General features: G+C 41.9%; 1 protein-coding gene across 1 annotated transcript; it reads left to right on the plus strand.

Annotated features, from left to right (window-relative positions):
- Positions 1–1,714: 1,714 nt before the first annotated feature.
- Positions 1,715–22,348, plus strand: LOC139390101 (tetraspanin-15-like). The gene is made up of 8 exons (XM_071137250.1): positions 1,715–2,102; positions 10,301–10,486; positions 10,785–10,859; positions 11,037–11,132; positions 12,189–12,305; positions 13,239–13,289; positions 13,972–14,088; positions 20,624–22,348. Exons 1-8 carry the CDS (start codon positions 2,016–2,018, stop codon positions 20,987–20,989), a joined length of 1,095 nt encoding a protein of 364 aa, XP_070993351.1. The 5' UTR covers positions 1,715–2,015; the 3' UTR covers positions 20,990–22,348.
- The last annotated feature ends 994 nt before the right edge of the window (positions 22,349–23,342 follow it).

A 23,342-nucleotide genomic window follows, 5' to 3' on the forward strand; every position in this document is an offset into this window, starting at 1 on the left:
TGAGAGAATGCCAAGAGTGTGCGAAGTTGTCATCAAGGCAAAGGGTGGCTATTTGAAGAATCTCAAATAAATAATACATTTTGATTTGTTTAACACTTTTTTGGTTACTACATGATTCCACGTGTGTTATTTCATGTCCTCCCTATTATTCTAAACTCTTGGATAAGTAGGTGTTCTAAAACTTTTGACCGGTAGTGTATATTCCCACTTTCACTCACAATGACATGACAACCACTGTGACAGTCATTCATTTCGTCAGTCCATCAGTCGGTCACTGGTTATGTGAGTTGGCATCCAATAGACTGACCCCAACGTGCATCTGGCCAGTAATTCATTCAGTGATCCCCAATGCCCTCAGCACAACCATCTATAATTCATGAATTATCCATTATTGAATATTAAGCAATAAACAAGCCACCCATATTCCAGGCACGCTCTGGTGTATGTGTGAGTGGCAGCGAGGAGCAGCTTGTTATCCATTGAAATGCAAGAGGGCTTCAAATCCCCAAAACGTGCATTTAGTTGTAGATGGAATTAGCTACCTTAGCTACTTAGCTACCTAAATCCTGTTCACATCAATGGTATGTAATGACTCGTAGATCCAAAGGCATAGGCTATTGATTAGACCTTGCAAGGGCTTTAAAATCTAATACAGGTGTGGGGCTAGAGCAGGAAAATAATCCTGAAGCAACAGGAAATGTGAATTTTTATGTGGATAATAATTAATGGGCATGTCTTGATTGATTGATTGATTGATTGATTGATTAATTGGACTCACTATTCTTAGAGTCAGTTTGCTAATACAGTATTCATTCAATAAAATGTAGCCTAAATGTTAAAAGAGTCTGAAAGCAGTAGTCTTAGGCTATTGAAATACTGTTCTGTATCTTCTGTTTCCTGTAAGAAATATTATATTGCCAATAGGTTTGCAATTCTAATGTCCAGCGAAGAAAGGAATGGGAAAAATAGCAAAAGCATGGCAGAGTCTTTCTGCAGGCCTTTCTGCAGCGCCACCATACAGATGCGTTGAATCTTCAATCCTAAAGTCCAATGAAAAGGGGGAATGAGTTGCCTGGGCGCTGCGCTGTTTAGCGGCTCTGGTGCTGAATCGGGTTCGCGGTGCTGTCCATGGTGCTGAATGTATGTGTGCTGTGTTAGGGCACAAGCCGGTGTTCCCACACATGCTATTTAGATGTGTTGACTGTAGGCCTACCTGCGGCTTCTAAAATGTAAGTTACAACAAAGACTACTGACGTAGTAATAGCCTAGTATCCAGTATCTACATCACATACATGTGTGCCAAAAATACACCAACAAGAGCTGATGCAATAATGAGCAATAGCAGGGATTAAATGCTCTTTGTCCAGTAACAGTGACATTTTTCGGGTAGTGACACAGCCTATTAAAGCGGCTAAGGGGAACCTTGGATGTGACCCATTTCCTTTAATAAGATGTTCGTTCCAAAGGAAAGCAAGCAATGCATGTCTGGATGATGAAAGCAAGCTCCTTTGTCTACCATCTGGGCTGTTGCACGCGATCATACTGTAATAATCGAGTGTTGTTGGATAATTACTATAAATAGCAAAAAAATAAATAAAAAACGAAATTGCTATGTATTTCGATAATTATTTTTTAAAGATAGAGTGAGATGAAACGTTAATTACATCGTTAGTACAATGTATTTCACCGCTCTGGCCCTTTAAATTATGTGGCCAAATCAGAGCGTGCACGGAAGTTATTGTTTGTGGGAATAGAGGGGGATTTGTGTGTGAGACAAAATTTTACGGGAGTAGCTATTTGAGATAAATTAAAGCGTTCACGTCCTCGTGCAAAATTGAGACGTTTTGAAAATTAAATCCGATAATATAGCTAGCTAATTTTCTGAAATAGCTAATCAGTGCAGTGTTGTTGATATTCTTCTACTAGCATAGCTAGCTAGCTAGCTAGCTAACGTTAGTGTCTTGGCTAGCTAGCTAGCTTCTTCAGCTACCAAGCTTCTTCAGCTACCAAGCATTATGCCTTCATACAAAGAAGTGAGAAACAGCAACCGCTTCTATTATTTCATCAAATTCACATTAAATGTCTACTCAATGCTCTTCTCGGTAAGTGTTGTTAATATCGACTTGTTGGTTTCAGGGACAGGGTTGGTGACCACTAGCTAGCTCTCAAGAACCCAGGCAGGAAATGGCCGTCTATTTGAATGGGCTAGGGGGGACCACATTGTTGGCTGTCAGAAAACCACTACCTTTGTTTAGCTAGTTAGCCAGTGTTATAGCTATCGGTATCTTCCTAGCTCGCTAGCTAACTCTCTAGTGCCAAATTGCTTGCCAGAAGATCGAATAATACCAAGAAAATATTACTGTGTGTACACTCTGTCTGATATAACGTTAGTTGTTCATTTACCTCACTAGGCTACACTCCTTTCTGCTTTGTGGTACTGGGCAGGGCGTGGGACTACTGAGTGATACAGTGAAAGGGGTGGAGTGCGTCCCCTATTCCCTACATAGTGCACTACTTTTGAACAGAGCTCTTTCTGGGTCCTGGTCAAAAGTAGTGCACTATATAGGGCATAGGGTGCCATTGGGACATTAACTGTGTGTTGAGAGTCCTTTACTCTGAGAGTGAGGGCTTGAGATTGAGAGCAACCTGCACCAGTGCTCCTAAGAGGAATGAACCGTTTGCTCTGCTCTGCTTTGTCTTTGCAGAGTATAGCTATCTGTACTGCATCTTCCTATTTCGCTAGCTAACTCTCTGGCATCAAATTTCTTGCCAGAAGAACAAATAATGTCAAGGAAATACTACTGTGTGTACACTTTGTCTGATACAGTCGTTAATTTACTACACTAGGCTCTTTCCTTTCTGTGTTGTAGTACAGGGCAGGGTGTGGGACTACTGAGTGATACAGTGAAAGGGGTTAAGTGGGATATTTCATTTTTGCTAGACAGGAAACATGTTTCTAGCTGTATTCCATTAACAAATATTATTGTTTCAGTCTAACTTCATAGCCTAGGGCCTACATATTGCAATATTGTGACAGGCAGGGCCATTCAATGTAGTTATCTATGCTATGCCTACATATTACTACGCTACTTTTAATGAGGGCTCCCAAGTGGCGCAGTGGTCTAAGACACTGTATCTCAGTGCAAGAGGTGTCACTGCAGTACCTGGTTTTAATCCAGGTGTTCTGAGACATGTAATGCAGCCTGGTGTTGATATCCCTCGGTTAGGTGTTCTGAGACATGTAATGTAGCCTGGTGTTGACAAGCCTCTTCTAGGTGTTCTGAGACATGTAATGCAGCCTGGTGTTGACATGTCTCATCTAGGTGTTCTGAGACATGTAATGCAGCCTGTTGTTGATATCCCTCGGTTAGGTGTTCTGAGACATGTAATGCAGCCTGGTGTTGACAAGCCTCTTCTAGGTGTTCTGAGACATGTAATGCAGCCTGGTGTTGATATCCCTCGGTTAGGTGTTCTGAGACATGTAATGTAGCCTGGTGTTGACAAGCCTCTTCTAGGTGTTCTGAGACATGTAATGCAGCCTGGTGTTGACATGTCTCGTCTAGGTGTTGACAAGGTGTTGACAAACCTCTTCTAGGTGTTCTGAGACATGTAATGCAGCCTGGTGTTGATATCCCTCAGTTAGGTGTTCTGAGACATGTAATGTAGCCTGGTGTTGACAAGCCTCTTCTAGGTGTTCTGAGACATGTCAACACCAGGCTGCATTACATGTCTCGTCTAGGTGTTCTGAGACATGTAATGCAGCCTGGTGTTGACATGCCTTGGTTAGGTGTTCTGAGACGTAGGGTATTTACAACATTGTAATTACAGCTTTTCAGGGCAGTAGTGGGTTGCACAGGTAGGTTTAATTCTCCTAAAGTCCATGACAGGCTAGCCTACATGACACATTTTAATTGTGTGCGCTGTAGGCTTTAAGGCTAGTGATGCAGTTTACAGAGTATTAAAAGTATTGTGTGTCTGTTTAGAATAAGGGAATTTGCATCATGGATGTATTTTACAGTAAATAAGTATTTTGGGGTGAATAAGCTTAACTTAAAATGCTGCTCGGTCTACGGATTAACTTTCTAGTGCCATTTTGTAGTGAATAGCCTAGTTTGCTGAGTGTTTAATCTTCAATTATGACACCATCTCATTGCACAGACTGTCACTGTCTACCAGTGTCACATGATTTGGGGTTTCTGACACAGCCTTTTCAGGAAGGGCATGCAACCAACCCACCCACACGCAACACAGCACCATACCATATACCTATCTCTGGGTACCATGTGGCACAAGTCACAGACTGTCATTTGCTTTACCAGCTGTACTTTGGTGATAAGCGTTGCGTGCAGTAATATTGTTGTGTGTCCCCTATACCCTACATAGTGCACTACTTTTGACCAGAGCTTTATAGGCCCTGGTCAAATGTAGTGCACTACATAGGGGATAGGTTGCCATTTGGACATGCTGTGTGTTGAGAGGCTTTTACTTTGAGAGTGAGGGCTTGAGATTGAGAGCCCCCTGTCCCATTGCTCCTAAGAGGGATGAACTGTACTCTCTGCTCTGCTTTGTCAAATCAAATCAAATGTATTTATATAGCCCTTCGTACATCAGCTGATATCTCAAACCCAGCCTAAAAGCAATGCAGGTGTAGAAGCACAGTGGCTAGGAACAACTCCCTAGAAAGGTCTGTGAAGATTATGCATTAATCCAGTAGGATGCTGCAATGTCAGTCTTTACTGTCATCCCACCACCAGGCAGTGAGGATGCTACAGCTGAAAGAGAGAAGGAAGGGAACTGGGAAAGTTAGTAAGAGATAAGGATGGGTGGCTTGGTGACTTTAGCTTGCTTTCAATTCATTTTCTTTGCTTATACATCAGTATAGAGCTGTGCGATATGGACAAAAGTTGCGATAAATTGCATGAATTGATATGATAAGTAGAATGATAATCATCTAACATTAATGTCTACCACAATTATTTTTTAATCATCCTGTAAACTACTACTACCGGTTTGATGGTAGTAGCCATCGATTGTCCCATTAACAATCACCCATATTAGCAAACCTATTTCATTTCAAACGTCACATTTCTCTAGAATAGGCTACATATCGTCATGAAGGATATCAGCAAAAATGCTTGGGATAAAATTGATCGGTATGGTCAATAATTTATGTAATGAAATGCAACCTAACCTTGATTAGTGACTCAGTGTTTAAGTGATGTCTTTATGAACGTATATGAGTGCCAACGACATGACGGTGGTGGGCCTGATCGCTGACGGTGACAAGCCCTGGCAGAGCGGTGCCAGGAAAATAACCTCAATGTCAGCAAAACTAAGGAGCTGATTGTGGACTATAGGAAACAGGGGGAGCGGGGGATCAAAAGCTCCAAGTTCCTCGATGTGGACACAGAGGACCTGACATGGACCATACACACCACCACTGTGGTGAAGAAGGCGTAACAGTGTCTCTTCAATCTCTGGCGACTGAAGAAATTTGGCATGGGCCCTCAGATCCTCAAGAAGTTCTATAGCTGCACAATCATCTTGACCGGCTGCGTCACCGCTTCTACTGGAACGCTCTACACAGGGTGGTGTGGACGGCCCAATACATCACTGGGGGTGAGCTTCCTGTCCTCCAGGACATGTACAGTGGCAAGAAAAAGTATGTGAACCCTTTGGAATTACCTGGATTTTTGCATAAATTGGTCGTAAAATTTGATCTGATCTTTGTCGAAGTCACAACAGTAGACAAACAGTGTGCTTAAACTAATAACACACAAATTATTGTATTTTTCTTGTCTATATTGAATACATCATTTAAACTTTCACAGTGTAGTTTGGAAAAAGTACGTGAACCCCTAGGCTAATGACTTCTCCAAAAGCTAATTGGAGTCAGGAGTCAGCTAACCTGGAGTCAAGTCAATGAGACGAGATTGGAGATGTTGGTTAGAGCTGCCCTGCCCTATCAAAAACACTCACACAATTTGAGTTTGCTATTCACAAGAAGCATTGCCTGATGTGAACCATGCTTTGAAGAGAAGAGATCTCAAAAGATTAACAATTGTTGACTTGTAGAAAGCTGGAAATGGTTACAAAAGTATCTCTAAAAGCCTTGATGTTCATCGGTCCACGGTAAGACAAATTGTCTAGAAATGGAGAATGTTCAGCACTGTTGCTACTCTCCCTAGGAGTGGCCATCCTGCAAAGATGACTGCAAGAGCACAGTGCAGAATGCTCAATGAGGTTAAGAAGAATCCTAGAATGTCAGCTAAAGACTTACATAAATCTCTGGGACATGCTAACATCTCTTTTTATGAGTCTACGATACGTAAAACACTAAACAAGAATGGTGTTCATGGGAGGACACAATGGAAGAAGCCAAAAAAACATTGCTGCACATCTGAGGTTCGCAAAAGAGCACCTGGATGTTCCACAGCGCTACTGGCAAAATATTCTGTGGACAGATGAAACTATAGTTGAGTTGTTTGGAAGGAACACACAACACTATGTATGGAGAAAAAAAGGCACAGAACACCAACATCAAAACCTCATCCCCACTGTAAAGTATGGTGGAGGGAGCATCATGGTTTGGGGCTGCTTTGCTTCCTCAGGGCCTGGACAGCTTGCTATCATCAATGGAATTAATTCCCAAGTTTATCAATACATTTTGCAGGAGAATGTAAGGCTATCTGTCCGCCAATTGAATCTCAACAGAAGTTGGTTGATGCAACAGGACAACGACCCAAAACACAGAAGTAAATCAACAACAGAATAGCTTCAACAGAAGAAAATACGCCTTCTGGAGTGGCCCTGTCATAGCCCTGACCTCAACCCAATTGAGATGCTGTGGCATGACCTCAAGAGAGCAGTTCACACCAGACATCCCAAGAATATTGCTGACCTGAAACAGTTTTGTAAAGAGGAATGGTCCAAAATTCCTCCTGACCGTTGTGAAGGTCTGATCCGCAACTGCAGAAAATGTTTGGTTGAGGTTATTGCTGCAAAAAGGAGGGTCAACCAGTTATTAAATCCAAGGGTTCACACACGTTTCCCACCCTGCACTTGTGAATGTTTACACAGTCTGTTCAATAAAGACATGAAAAATTATAATTGTTTGTGTGTTATTAGTTTAAGCAAAATGTGTTTGTCTATTGTTGTGACAGATGACGATCAGATCACATTTTATGACAAATCTATGCAGAAATCCAGGTCATTCCAAAAGGTTCACATACTTTTTCTTGCCACTGTACACCAGGCGATGTTTGAGTAAGATTGTCAAGGACTCCAGTCACACGAGCCACAAACTCTTCACCCTGTTACCACCTGGCAAGCTTTTTCGGAGCATCAGGTTCCGAGACAGTTTCTACCACCAGGCCATCAGAATGCTGAACTAGCTTTCTCCCTGCACAGACTTGCACCTCAGAGACTATCTGCACCTCAGAGACAATCTGGACCTCAGAGACTATCTGGACCTCAGAGACTATCTGCAATTTAGATGATTATTATTATTATTTGCACTCTCCAGTCTCCACACATTTAACCCTTACACACAAACACACGAGCACCCACACTCATACTTGTTATTTTAGATTTTACACGTATTATTGTTATCATACATATTGACTAATGTACTGCATTGTTGAGGGAGCTAGCACACAAGCATTTCACTGCAACTTCTATACCTGCTGTAAACTGTGTATGTGACAAATACAATTGAATTTGATTCGCCCATCTCTATGAGTCACCATAGACAACCTTTGAGTGCTAGCTCCATTGTGTGCCCCTATAGTTAGGCCTCTAGTTGTGGATGTGCTGCCTGAAAGGTGGTAGAATAGAAAGTCTTTAAAGCAGACTATTGAACAGATCCTAGTGCTCTCTGCCTCTTTTCTATTTGTCAAATTTGAACTTCAAACCTTAGCCTAAGCTAATGGATGAGTCAGCAGATTTAGATGGTGAGTCTATTTTACTCATCCAGTTACTTTATCAGTTAAATGTAACCCTGTCCCGTCATCACTCTCTCTTTCTGCCACCATTTTTAATGAATACTCGTCATCCTGGAATCAATCAGCGGGTATAATGAATCCCTCTCTCTCTCCCTCTTAGCTCAGGAAAGCTCAACTCCGTTCTCTTATATCAATGCGGAGTTGACTATTAATAACTGGTCTCGCAATTTGCTAGCAACAACAGTAAGTCACCATCAGTTGATACTTGTAAAAATGTCAATTCTGATAACGCTTACCTGTACCTATGATTGACCTGTACAATCGTGCTCCTTTGTGTTGCTCAACTGGAGACGTAGCGGCCTTGACGTACTATGTGAGCTGGGATTCAATTGGTACATTCACGCTGAGTTGTGCAACACAAATTAGGGAAAAGTTGGTGGTTTTCTTCAATACATTTTTTAATGTGGAAGGACCACAGTAGCACAGGTCAAACATAGGTACCGGTAAGCATTTTCAGTATTTACATTTTTACAAGTAACGACTCAATGTTGTTGTTAGCAAATCGCGCGACCAGTTATCACTACTCAACTCCGCCTCGATATAAGAGAACGGAGTTGAGCGTTCCTCAGCCATCTCCCTCTCTGCTTTCTCACCCTCTCTCACAGTCCATGACTCTCCCTCTCACCTCACAGGAAATTGCAGTCAATTTCATGTTCAATTTTCACCCCACCTTTCTGTCTGTAGCTCTGTCTCTCTGCCTGTCTCTCTCTCCCTTCGTCAGCCATACTGCTGCTGAGTATGAACTAAGTACAACATGTCAGGAACTTCCCCCGCTTCGATTTTTATTTTCTCCATTCTTTCTAACTGCTTTCGTTAATCCTTTTTCCTTTCAGCACGGCCTCCTCTGCCGTGTTCAGATGTAATGCCTTGGCTTGTGTTCCCGCAAGAGCTCCCCTGGCCCAAAGCCATGCAGGAGCACTCATTGTTAATTAATGCTATTTCTTCTCCTTGTCTGTTCAATCTGCTTTGTGTAATTTCACACAGTTTTGCGTGTAGGTTTCCTTTGGGAAGGAGAGATTCAGTCGACTAATCATTTGAGAGAGTATGTGTACTGTGTAGCCTATTTGCATTGCTTCTTATCAGTCTGAAGTTTGTTATTTTGTAAGATGATGGGTTTGTCTCTCAGTCTCAGTGTGTGTAGCCTCCTTCTTAAGCTACACTACAGTGGATGACAGAATGAATGATAAATTAGCTAACCGCTGTGAGAGACTAAAAGTAGGCCTACATCTTTTGAAAATATCCACTGGACACAGACGTCATTTTAATGTCTAGTTTTGATTTACATGTTGAGTTGTCAACTAACGTGAATTCAGTGTGAAATCAAACTACAATTTGACCCTACTTTGAGTGAAGTTGGGTGAAAAAAATATGAAACTTTTTGCAAATCCAATCAGTATTCCACGTTGATTCAACTTGATTTTTGCACCCCACTGGGTAGGGACTTTTTCCGATGTTGGGCGGGGTGGTGCTGGCAGTCGTGAATGGACTAAAGTAGGGAAAGAGTGATGAGGCTTGCTCTCTTAGTGCAGATTGCCTCTCTTCCTAATTGAGAATCAATAGGTAGGCCTATGGGGTTAAGATTGTTTGTTGCAGAAAGAAAGGACTATCATTATGAGTCAGTCTGCATTCCAAATGGCACCCTATTCCCGATATAGGCTAGTGCCTTTTATAGTCCCTTTAATTCACTATAAAGGGAAAAGGGTGCCATTTGGGATGCAGACAACATGAGACCCACCCTGCCATGGTTTTGAAAGCTCTCAAATGGCACACCAGGAGGTAGTCAAGTGGGGTTTGTTTGTTGCTAACAAGGCTGATGCCACAACAACACAGCAGCTAGCCTTGGCCTAGTTCTCTAACCACCATCTCCTGTCGTCATTTGCCAACTTTAAACTAAAGCCCTTTGTGTTTCCTAATTAACTACAAGGAACAAGGAAAATGGGTCGTATCATCAGGATGCTACCACTAGAGAGGAAGACATCCAGGGCTTTGGTCAAAAGAAGTGCACTATATGGAATAGGGTACCATTTGGGACTTAGCCATGCTATTTTGAAGAAGTCCATGTTATTTGACATCATCTATGAGTTTACAACAATCCAAGGGAAACGGTAGCTTTGAACATGCCGATAGCTTTGAACGTTGCTTGGTTAGGCTTTCTATGCACACTGCTATCATGAAATGATGCTTATTCAGAAAGATGGCACACTGCAGAGCTCTGACCATCTTACCCCAACCCCTACCCTCTCTTCTTCCCCCTCTCCCTGCCTTCCTGTCTCTCCCTCTCTCTCTCCCTCCCCCAGCTCCTGGGCCTGTGTGTGTTGTGCGTGGGGGTGTACGCGGAGGTGGAGCGTCAGAAGAACCGTACCCTGGAGGGGGTGTTCCTGGCTCCCGCTGTGGTGCTAATCCTGCTGGGCCTGGTGATGTTCACCGTCTCCCTGGTGGGCATGGTGGGCTCCCTCAGGGACAACAAGACCCTGCTACACATGGTGAGAGAGGGAGGGATGGGAGGGGGGAAGGGGGGATATGAGGAGCGATGGAGGTTAAGATGGAAAAGAGGAGGGATGAAGGAAAGAATAGGAGGGTTGAGAGATTAGGTTGAGGAAACCCAAGGTATATGGAGTGGGAGGAGGAGGGGACAGGACAAGGGGACTCTGCTGACTGGGATATGTCAGTCAACCTGAGGATGTTGTTGCCAATCTCAGCCCAGCAATCTCTGGTCCCTCTGGCTTGATATGTACATGGCATGCTAAGTGCATTCTCTCCCTCTCTCCATCTGTCTTCCAGTTTTTGTGTGTCCTGTGTGTGCTACTGTTCCTGCAGGCTGTGGCTCTCATCGTTGCGCTCATCTTTGAGAAAAAGGTCAGTTCTCTCTCTGTCTCACACACACACACACACACACACACAGCTGTAACACATGTTCACCAGTGTCGCCTCTGGCATCGCCTCCAGTCACGATAAGATCACATCAAAGAAGCATTCAATGTGATGGATGAGGAATTTCATGGCTTATCATCCCTCCTCTCTCTCTCCCTGTAGACATCAGCCCTGTTCCAGAGCAGTATACGAGAGGGAATTAAACACTATTACGATGATCTGGACTTCAAAAACATCCTGGACTTTGTGCAACAGAAGGTAAGAGGACTGGTTCCCTTTTCATTATCAGAAGCAACAGACAGGAAATAGAGGTGTGTACTGAATGAAGAGGCCACTGACCGTTTTTTATTTAACCAGGCATGTCAGTTAAGAACAAATTCTGATGTACAATGACACCCTAGGAACAGTGGGTTAACTGCCTTGTTCAGTGGCAGAACGACAGATTTTTACCTTGTCAGATCGGGAAATCGATCTGGCAACGTTTCGGTTACTGGCCAGACGCTCTAACCACTAGGCTACCTGCTGCCCCACTGGGCACACACCCACACATTACCCACTGGGCACACACCCACACATTACCCACTGGGCACACACCCACACATTACCCACTGGGCACACACCCACACATTACCCACTGGGCACACACTGGTTGAATCAACATTGTTTCGACGTCATTTTAATGAAATTATGTTAAACCAACTTGGAATAGACGTTGAATTGACATCTGTGCCCAGTGGGTAGGGTTGCAAAGAGAATGTATATTACTGTAAGATGTATATGTTTACCAGTAAACTACCAGGATTTTAACAAGGATTATATGTAACCTATCACAAGACATCTAGTGGCCCTTTTGGGTACTTCACATTATCACAGGTGTCTGTAATTATCTCTGGCCTCTCTCTGGCCGTATCACATGTGAAATATAAGTTCTGTTAGTTATGTGTTCCATTTTTAATACATTTGACTACATTCTAAAAACACGTTTTCACTTTGTCATGATAGGGTATTGTGTGTAGATGGGTGAGAAAATAAAATGTATTTAATCAATTTCTGAAGGCACTGTATATGAACACTTTAAAAAAAGTTATTTAAATATAAATTACCAACATTACGATAGATTGCCATAGATTTTCTATTAAAGCTGCAATATGTAACTTTGGGCGACCTGACCAAATTCACATAGAAATGTGTGTTATGTCCTTTTCATTGAAAGCAAGTCCAAGAAGCGGTAGATCTGTTCTATGTGCTCAATTTCTATGCCTCCTGCTCTTAAGTTTATTTTTTCTCTGTCTCTCTGTCTCTCTGTCTCTCTAGTTCTCTTGTTGTGGTGGGGATGACTACAAGGACTGGGGTGTCAATCAATACCATTTCTGCAATGGCACTGGGCCACTGGCCTGTGGCGTCCCTTATACATGCTGTGTCCCCCACAAGGTGAATGCTAAAACTGTTCTCGACTCCTCGCTTTTCACCTCTCATCTAGACTGTGTGTGAATGAATGAAATGAGCTCTGAAAGTTAGGATCCGATAACACATGAACCTTATCCAATATTATACCTGCCCTCCCTATCAGCCTATCAGTCTCTCACATCTCTGGGGGAGACATGTTTCTGTGGATCTCATTTAGTGCTCATCTAGGCTCCCCACGCACAGAACTGTATGGCAACAAGGGAACAGAAAAATATTGGAATTGGGCTGGCTGTGTGAATGCAGTGACTGGAGGGATCCATGTTTTGCTCTCAGTAAAGCCTCTCTCCACCTGCCAGTACTTCCCCTGGCCTCATGGTTCATTACTAGGTAATTAGCGCTGGCTGAATTGGTTACAGTGAAATGTGTAAAGCCACTCAGGCACAGGAAGAGACCCCGAGACCTCAGCATCAGTGGAGAGAGTGGGAGCTAATCAAATTAATTTACTGAGCTCATGATTCATTCTCTCTCTCCCTGTCTAACTCACGCTCTGGCTTATCTCTTTCTGCCCTCTTTTTCTCTCACTTTATCTCTCTCTCTTCCTCTCCCTCTCTGTCTCGCTCTCTCTTCATCTATTACTCTCCTTCTCTCTTCCTCTCCATCTCTTTGTATCTCTCTCTCTCTCTCTCTCTCTCCATCTCTCTCTCTCTTCCTCTCTTCCTCTGTCTGGTCTGTGCCCACGCAGGGAAACTCCAAAGCGCCAAACAGCTACAAACACAGATTAGGGGATGTGTGTGTGTCCAACGTGCGTAGATGTATTTTTAACTGGGCCACTACAAGCATATCTGACTTAGGAAATGTTTGTCGTTTTTTCTTCTTCTTATCTTTGCACAGAAGAATGGACAATACATGAATCCTCTTCTTCATGATCTTCATCTCTTCCTGTCTCATTTTTCCCAGGTGGGAGAGGTTGTCAACACTCTTTGTGGTTACAAGACTCTCAGCCAACAGGTAAGGGTAAAATAAGTTGCTATATTCCACTCCTAATAGGCTGTGAACCCCCCCCCCCCCCCCCCCCCGCTCACTTTTTGGCCTTCATTAGTCTGTGGAGTTTGTCATTCTGCACAGAGACAGAAGTTATGTCCTAAATGGCACCTTTTTCCCTACATAGTACACTACTTTTGACCAGGGCCCGCATCGGGACGCATTCAGAGACTACCAAAGGGAAAAGAGCAGCAGCAGGATCATTTACTTTCATGGCCCCAAAACATTTTATTTTCTCTAGCTGCAGCATGCTGAAAATAAGGTAGACTAACTGAGTCACGATATATTGTGCCAGCTGGTAGTGGCTGGTGTTGTTGTGATATTGATTCAGCTGTCTCTGTTTTCTGTCCTTGAGATGTTCTCACCTCCATATTTTCTTTGGTACTATGGAAAATCTCAGGTGTTTGTGGGGAATAGTTTATTAGTTTAAGGCACAATATTAGTTTGTCGTAGTAGATAAAAACGAAGAAATCCACTGTTTTTCTATTGTTCATGTTAGCATTGTAGTGCCTCATCATCTGTGAAATTACTGTCTTTCTTTTGCCTTGATGACATATATTTAAAACATAACTACAATCAGTCAAATGCATCTCATGTACTGTAGTCTCTCTTGCTTTCATTCTACCTGTCTTCTCTCTTTCTTTGTCAGCGTGAGCTCCTGGATGAGGTGATCCATGTGCGGGGCTGCATCCATGCTGTCAACCTGTGGATGGGAGACAACGTGGGAGCAACTATTGGACTCTGCTGTGCTATAGGGCTGCCACAGGTCAGTCACAGACACAGACAAACACCCAACACACACTTGCGCAACTGCTTCCAATCAGACAACCAACTTACCTGACCCAGGTGTGTGTGTGTGTAGTCACCCAGTCGCATCATCCCTGAGAGGTTTCTCACAGCCTCCTAGCCAGTCTGTCTCTGTCTGTCCACCACTTCATTCGTATTTTGTCTTCCGTTCACCCAGATCTCAACAATGGACGTGTTCTAAATGGCACCCTATACCCTATATAGTGTACTATCCTTGACTAGGGTCCATCCTACATGTATCTTAGCCAGCTTCCACTTAATGCCTCTGTAGTTCTTTCATAACCAACAAGCAGCTGGATGATTTTATTATGTTATAAAGTCAGTTGTAATGGATCAGGGTTTGTAGTTTACTATTATTATCCATTCACTTGGATTGTGTTTTTGTCTAGTTTACAGCTTCTGTCTGTCTTGTCTGTCTTGTCTTGTCTGTCTTGTCTGTCTGTCTGTCTGTCTGTCGTTGTTTTTAAGGGGATGGATCAGCTTTAATATTGCGGATAGATTCTTGCTTCTATCAATGTAATTGTCTGCATCATTTCAACATTTTGGGGAAAATATATATATCCATATGCAGTTGAAGTCAGAAGTTAACACACTTAGGCTGGAGTCATTAAAACTTGTTTTTCAGCCACTCCACAAATTTCTATAGTGTAGTTTTGGCAAGTCGGTTAGGACTTTGTGCATAACACAAGTCATTTTTCCAACAATTGTTTACATACAGTGAATTATAAGTGAAATAATCTGTATCACAATTCCAGTGGGTCAGAAGTTTACATGCACTAAGTTGACTGTGTCATTAAACATCTTGGAAAATTCCAGAAAATGATGTCATGGCTTTAGAAGCTTCTGTTAGGCTAATTGACATCATTTGAGTCAATTAGAGGTGTACCTGTGGATGTATGTCAAGGCCTACCTTCAAACGTAGTGCCTCTTTGCTTGACAAATTGGGCATCAAGATGTCAGAAAATAAATTGTAGACCTCCACAAGTCTGGTTCATCCTTGGGAGCAATTTCCAAATGCCTGAAGGTACCATGTTCATCAACAGTAGGCAAGTATAAACACCATGGGACCACGCAGTTGTCATACTGCTCAGGAAGGAGACTCGTTCTGTCTCCTAGAGATGAACGTATTTGGTGTGAAAAGTGCAAATCAATCCCAGAACAACAGCAAAGGACCTTGTGAAGGCTGAAGGAAACAGGTACAAAAGTATATACATCCACCGTAAAACGAGTCCTATATTGACATAACCTGAAAGGCCGCTCAGCAAGGAAGAAGCCACTGCTCCAAAACCGCCATAAAAAAGCCAGACTGCGGTTGCAACTGCACATGGGAACAATGACTGTACTTTTTGGAGAAATGTCCTCTGGTCTGATGAAACAAAAATAGAACTGTTTGGCCATAATGACCATCGTTAGGTTTGGAGGACAAAGGCGGAGGCTTACAAGCCGAAGAACACCATCCCTCCCTTGAAGCACGGGGGTGGCAGCATCATGTTGTGGGAGTGCTTCGCTGCAGGAGGGACTGGTGCACTTCACAAAATAGATGGGATCATGAGGGAGGAAAATTAGGTGGATATATTGAAGTAACATCTCAAGACATCAGTCAGGAAGTTAAAGCTTGTTCGCAAATGGGTCTTCCAAATGGACAATGACCCCAAGCATACTTCCAAAGTTATGGCAAAATGGCTTAAGGACAACAAAGTCAAGATATTGGAATGGCCATCTCAAAGCCCTGACCTCAATCCTATAGAAAATGTGTGGGCAGAACTGAAAAACCATTTGCGAGGAATGAGGCCTACAAACCTGACTCAGTTATACCAGCCAGGAGGTCTGTCAGGAGGAATGGGCCAAAATTCACCCAACTTATTGTGGGAAGCTTGTGGAAGGCTACCTGAAACGTTTGACCCAAGTTAAACAATTTAAAGGCAATGCTACCACATACTAATTGAGTGTATGTAAACTTCTGACCCACTGGGAATGTGATGTAAGAAATAAAAGCTGAAATAAATCATTCTCTTTACTATTGTTCTGACATTTCACATTCTTAAATAAAGTGTTGATCCAAACTGATCTAAGACAGGGAATTTTTCCTAGGATTGATTTTCAGGAATTGTCAAAAACGGAGTTTAAATTTATTTGGCTAAGGTGTATGTAAACTTCCGACTTCAACTGTACATACATAAACTCAGCAAAAAAAGAAACGTCCCTTTTTCAGGACCCTGTCTTTCAAAGATAATTCAAGTCCAAATAACTTCACAGATCTTCATTGTAAAAGGTTTAAACACTGTTTCCCATGCTTGTTCAATGAACCATAAACAATGAATGAGCATGCACCTGTGGAACAGTCGTTAAGACACAGTCCATGAGGAGGAGATGGACTGCAGTGCTTAATGCAGCTGGTGGCCACACCAGATACTGACTATTACTTTTGATTTTGACCCCCCCTTTGTTCAGGGACACATTATTCACATGTCTGTGGAACTTGTTCATTTTATGTCTCAGTTGTTGAATCTTGTTATGTTCATACCAATATCTACATGCAGTTGACAGTGAGAGGACGTTTCTTTTTTTGCTGAGTTTACATACATATACATACGTATATATATATATATATATATAGGTACGTATGTATGTAAACTCACCAATAATATAATATTTATTTTAGCAAAAATGTTTATCTTTATATATAGATAGATACATGCTTTTTTTTTTATATATATCTTTATTACTCCCCGCAAACTCTACCACCCCTCCCCCAATTTAAGTAAATTAATAAACAAACTAATAAACTAATAAACAATACACAATAGTAGGCTTTTATCTTCAGTTTATACATATTATACACATTTTACAGACACAATCTATTTTACAATAGTTATATTTAGTTTGTTTTTAGTCCTTTTCTATGTCTGATGTCCATTCAGGTTGATTTCTAATTGTAACTGTGCTCTTTCACAACATTTCTGAACCTATATACATTTTACAAACCCCATATTTTTTACATTGGTTATCTTGTTATTAGTCCCACCCTTCAGCTCCATTCAACCCTTCCCATCTATTTCTTAACACCATCCATTTTGGATTTCTATTTGCCATATATTTTTCAACTGTTCTGAACCTTTCTATTCTCATAGCTTCTACAGATTGTAAATTAAAGATAAACATTTTTTGCTAAAATAATTATTATATTATTGATCGATTGACTAGGATTTTTCAAATCACCCAGTATTGCTATCTGTAGCGTTAGTTCTAGGTAAATGTTGCAATTCTTCAGCCATTCCTGGACCTGTGACCAAAAACAAGTTACATGTGGACAGGACCAAAATAAATGATCTAATGACTCTGCCTCCTCACAGCAAAATCTGCAGAGCTGGAAAGATTGTATCCCCCATATCTATAACATTCTATTGGTTGCAAGATTTTTGTATAATAATTTAAATAGAAAAATGTGAAGTTTTGAATCCGGCGTTGTTTTGCGTGTCAATTCATATGCCATGGAATCGGTACTTCGAAAATCTCTTCCCAACTATTTGGTATAAGGTATATGGCACAGCTGTCAATGTTTTGGTCCTTAAATGAAATTGGTCTATGTTTTCATTTATCACAATTTTCTTTAACCATGTATGGTCTTTAATACAGGGCCGACATACAAGTTCCTTACTTTTCCCCCTTCTACTTGCCTCTTCCATTTTTGTGATAAATCCATTTTGGATTTAAGTATAACGTTTGTATGACTGATGCCTTTAGTGAGAGGTCTAATGCTTTAATATTTAATCATTTATCTCCTCCAAAATCATATTTGTTATATAAATAGGCCCATTTAATTTTGTCTTTTGGATCCTTTCAGTAATAATGAAATCTGACCTTCTTGTTGTGTGTCCCATAATCTACAGTTTATATAAGAGTGGTTAAAACATACTAATAATGGTCCTCTGAGTATATCAAAAAAGTGGTATGCATTTCTATGTTGAAGATTGAAAAAGAATTTGGTGCATTTTTCCCCATATTCCATCCAATTCACTTAATTTTTATAATTTATTACACTGGATCTTTCTTGAATAAGTTCCTCCATTTATTTTTCCTCTATCATATTCTGTGCCACTATGGTACAGTTTTTATTGCTATCTAACTTTACTGCTAGTTCTTCAATTTCCTTTGTTAATTTGGACTCTTTTGATCTAAATTGCTTTTGTTTTATAGATGAGTACTGAATTGCATGGCCTCTAAAGACACATTTAAAAGTGTCCCATACAGTAAGGATCTGTATGTTATGTCGAGAAAAGTCAGTTATAAATTATTCTGTCCTAGTTAAAAACAAGTTATCATCCAGTAGGGTTTGATTATCCTCTCCCACGTGGAATTTCTGAAAGAGTAATATATTTATGCCAATTATGTGATGATCCGACAGCATTCTGTCGGCATTCTATCAACACGTTTTAAACTTTTGGTGCCAGAGATAATGACATAAGAAAGTATTTAAAACCATATTAAAATCCCCCACCATAATAATAGTCTTGTGTTGCTTGTAGAGTTGATAAATTCTTATATCTTCAAAGAAGCTTGGATCATCATTATTTGGACCGTATAGGTTAATAAGCCATATCTGTTTATTGTCCAATAACATATTTAAAATAATCCATCTACCTTGATTATCTGTTGTCTGTCTGTCTCTAATTTATTTTGTCCCCCCATTCTCTCTTCCTCTCCTCTTTCTCTTTCATCCATTCTCTCTATTCCATTTCCTACCCCGGCCTCACTCCTCTCCTGTGCTGTGAAAGTTTTGCAGCCAGACTTCTATGCGAGCCCCCCTGGAGATGTGTAATAACACCACATACTGAGTCTGCAGCCGCTGCACTATTAGGTCATGAGTCCAGTAGCAGACAGACAGTCCAGTCGAGTAGTAGACAGACAGGCAGTCCAGTATCAGATATTCCAGTCCTGTATCAGACAGACAGTCCAGTATCAGACAGACAGTCCAATAGCAGACAGACAGTCCAGTTCAGTAGCAGACAGACAGTCCAGTTCAGTAGCAGACAGACAGTCCAGTTCAGTAGCAGACAGACAGTCCAGTTCAGTAGCAGACAGACAGTCCAGTTCAGTAGCAGACAGACAGTCCAGTTCAGTAGCAGACAGACAGTCCAGTTCAGTAGCAGACAGACAGTCCAGTTCAGTAGCAGACAGACAGTCCAGTTCAGTAGCAGACAGACAGTCCAGTTCAGTAGCAGACAGATAGTCCAGTTCAGTAGCAGACAGACAGTCCAGTTCAGTAGCAGACAAACAGTCCAGTAGCAGACAGACAGTCCAGTTCAGTAGCAGACAGACAGTCCAGTTCAGTAGCAGACAGACAGTCCAGTTCAGTAGCAGACAAACAGTCCAGTAGCAGACAGACAGTCCAGTTCAGTAGCAGACAGACAGTCCAGTTCAGTAGCAGACAGACAGACAGTCCAGTAGCAGACAGATAGTCCAGTAGCAGACAGACAGTCCAGTAGCAGACAGACAGTCCAGTTCAGTAGCAGACACAGTCCAGTAGCATACAGACAGTCCAGTTTAGTAGCAGACAGACAGTCCAGTTCAGTAGCAGACAGACAGTCCAATTCAGTAGCAGACAGACAGTCCAGTTCAGTAGGAGACAGACAGTCCAGTTCAGTAGCAGACAGACAATCCAGTTCAGTAGCAGACAGACAGTCCAGTCCAGTAGCAGACAGATAGTCCAGTCCAGTAGCAGGCAGACAGACAGTCCAGTAGCAGACAAACATTCCAGTCCAGTAGCAGACAAACAGTCCAGTAGCAGACAGACAGTCAAGCCCAGTAGCAGACAGTCCAGTCCAGTAGCAGACAGACAGACAGTCCAGTAGCAGGCAGACAGTCCAGTCCAGTAGCAGATTGTTCAGTCCAGAAGCAGACAGTCCAGAAGCAGACAGACAGTCCGGTTCAGTAGCAGACAGACAGTCCAGTACACCAGGGTTCAGTAGACCACAGACTGGCTGCAGAAAACTTTCTCAAATGGAAAAGGAAACTGAGGGTTCGTATCAGGCCAGCTCAGGTGAACTAGTCCATTTTTAAAGCACTGGGGAATGGACAACAGCACGCTCAAGTTGGCTTGCCCAGGCATAGCTCACCTTGGGACCAAAGTAAGATATATTAATTCATTCAAAAGTTGGATATTTGTGTGCCTCTGCAACTTTTGTAGTGTCAGGTACATACAAGCACATTAAACACACACATGACAGTGCAATATATTTAAGAACATAGTTACATGGTCCTTGTATCTACAGCTGTAATATTTTCCCCTGGCTGTGGGTACCTGTCCATATGGGCCCTGGTCAAAAGTAGTGGAATATAAAGTGAATAGGGTATCAGAGTCTAACTCTAACTGGTCTCTCTTGTCCTCTATGTTCCCTCTCTCTCCAGCTGATGGGCTGTGTGGTGTACTAGTCCCAGTGTCAGGGTCTAAATGCTACTGGCCTTTCTGCTCTGTTCCCTGTGTGTCTCTCCAGCTGATGGGCATCATGCTGAGCTGTATGTTCTGGAACCTTCTGGTGGAGATGAGTGAGTCCATGGACATGGTGGACTTCAAGATCCTCAAGAGGGCTGGCTTCGAGTACAGCGAGCTGGACCTGGCTGGTGCTGGCTGCTGCCTGTGTCTGCCCAGAGACGGAGGCTACCTCCCTCTGCCAGCCTTAGACCCCATCTTGTCTGACCCTGACCTAAAGCCCATCCCCATCCGGGTCCAGCGGCCCCTGCCCGTCCAAGTACATAAGCCCCTGGCCCAATCCCTCCAAGACCTCCAGCTATCTGGGCTTAGACTGGATGAGGTAGACATTGGGCGTAAGCAGAATAAGCAGAAAAGAAGGGAATATTGATTTGTGAATTTTCTCAGTTGTTTTGTTGTTTTGGTCACTGTGTTTGTTGAAGGACAGGTTAGACCTGGGGTTCTATTTGGTGGTCAGACCAAGCAATGGTCATTAACTGACAGGATTACAGGTTATAATGGTCACGTTCCTAGTTGACTACATTGCAGATGCATGCCAGATCTCAATTCCTGGATAGGTGTTTAACGTATCAGCTAACCGCACCATATGATATAGCAATCTGATTCCCGACTGCTCAGTCGATGATGTGGCACACAACAATTGGTTGATGCGATGCATGTAGTTGGTCTGGAAAGCGACCAGAGGTATGGCACTTTGGCAAGGCATTATTGGCGCAGTCGTTTTCCTGTTTTTATATATTTTTTATTTTGAAATCCAAATCTTTAAAAGAACAAGATGCTGCAGTGGCTTTTAGGCACCCCTTTAAGTGTGTCGTTTTTAAAATGTAACTTTCAAATGGAGCTGCCGTCTCTGCATTATTTAAATATTTCCTATAATTTTGTTCCAGCTATTTTTTGGGGTTTTGATTTTGAGCTTCGTCTCAAATGCTGAAGTTAAAGCATACCTCAGGCTGTATTCAAATGTAGCCCAGTAGTCAGAAGAAGATTTACGTCATGTATATTTACTATACAGACTTTATGAAATGATCAGTTTGAGATGATCATTCTAGTCAGAGCAGAGGAATAGGAATAGTCAGTCTTGCGTTGCGTTGCGTTGCGTTGCGTGTCTGTGAAGGATGTGTAGCCTAATGTTTCTTTTTTTAGTATGAACTCTTTGATTCCATTTGTACCGGTATGTATGCTATGAACTGCCTATTCAGGAACAACGTGGGAAGCATGTGTGTTTTGTATTTTAATGAAGTTTAAAAAAAAAACTGTTTACAGCTCTTTTAGGGTCTCGTCAGGCGTTTTCAGTCTCTTCTCAAACAATTTCCTCCATATTTATTATACTTTTATAATACATTATAAGGGATAAAACAAATCCAGTCCAAACAGGAGCGGACTGGGACCAGAAATCGGCCCTGGCATTTCTAACACACCTGCCCATTTTTTTAGTTGTGGCCCCCACACCAGCCCATTTTTTCCCCCCCTTGAGGTCCCCATTGTTACCCAGATAATGATCATTTTGCGCAAAAATAAAAAAGTTACACAGGCCCACTGGGCTAAAAATGGACCAGCCCATCTGGCATTTGCCCGAATAGCCAGATGGCCTGTCCGCCCATGAGTCCAAATTATATCAATCCATGTTTAGCTAGGATCTTTTTTCAAATCTGATTTATTTTAGATTCATCTTAGCTCTGGTCTTGTATAAACACTACTGTCATTGTTAATAAAGCCGTTTTGAACTTGATTTCTTTGCTGTAATGTCATCTGTATTCTGCCTGTAAACATGTGATGCATGCAACCATCTCCCATGAAAAGTATGGTTGCGCCCAAAATGGCACTATAACCCTATGGGCTCTGATCAAAGGTAGTGGACTATAAAGGAAATAGGGTGGCATTTGGGATGCACCCTGGGTTGGCACACAGGGCAAATTGCAGCAGATGCTTGGAAGCAGGCCAGAGATTGATAGTACCACCACCAGTAGCATGTGCTGCTATGTGCTTAGAGTTAATATGAAGCCTATGCACTTTTCATTCACTTAAAAGGGAAATGTAATTTCACAGATGCGTTTCTGAAATGGGTAACTGCCAATGCCTATCCTAGATCTGTTGGCTTTAATCATCAGTCATTACTCTGTACTTTACCCTGCAGCTAAGAGACTGCTGCCCTATGTACATAGCTGTCATCAAGGCAAAGGGTGGCTACTTTGAAGAATCTCTCAATTTATTTTGATTTATTTAACACTTTTTTGGTTACTACATGATTCCATATGTGTTATTTCATAGTTTTGATGTCGTTACTATTATTCTACAATGTAGAAAATAGTAAAAATAAAGAAAACCCTTGAATGAGTATATATATATATATATATTCCGGACTCTGACATTGCTCATTCTGATATTACTTAATTCCTTCAACATTTTTGGGATTTGCGTGTATTTGTTAGGTATTACTGCACTGTTGGAGCTAGAAACGTAAGAATTTTGCTGCACCTGCGAAAACATACAAAATATGTTAACGCAACCTTTGAAATTTGATTTGATTTTGAATCGTCAGTCATAGCCATGGTCAAAAGCAGTGCACTACAGTATATAGGGAATAGGGTGCTGTTTTGGACTCTGCCATAGAGTGGTATCCCCTTTGACATGTTCGACTCTCCCGAGCTGCTGCTTATCACATTAAAATGAAACACTTTACTATCATAATGAAATTCTAAGAAAGACTCTTTCAATGAAATGCA

Source organism: Oncorhynchus clarkii, chromosome 30 (assembly GCF_045791955.1).
Source record: "Oncorhynchus clarkii lewisi isolate Uvic-CL-2024 chromosome 30, UVic_Ocla_1.0, whole genome shotgun sequence".
In the NCBI taxonomy this organism is placed as follows: domain Eukaryota; kingdom Metazoa; phylum Chordata; class Actinopteri; order Salmoniformes; family Salmonidae; genus Oncorhynchus; species Oncorhynchus clarkii.

What these genes read in the sequence shown, in the direction of transcription:
- LOC139390101 (XM_071137250.1), top strand. Translation starts at nt 2,016, where the DNA reads ATGCCTTCATACAAAGAAGTGAGAAACAGCAACCGCTTCTATTATTTC. An exon ending in TCTACTCAATGCTCTTCTCG is followed by an intron (nt 2,103 to 10,300) that starts GTAAGTGTTGTT and finishes TCCCTCCCCCAG; the next exon opens with CTCCTGGGCCTGTGTGTGTT. An exon ending in CGCTCATCTTTGAGAAAAAG is followed by an intron (nt 10,860 to 11,036) that starts GTCAGTTCTCTC and finishes CTCTCCCTGTAG; the next exon opens with ACATCAGCCCTGTTCCAGAG.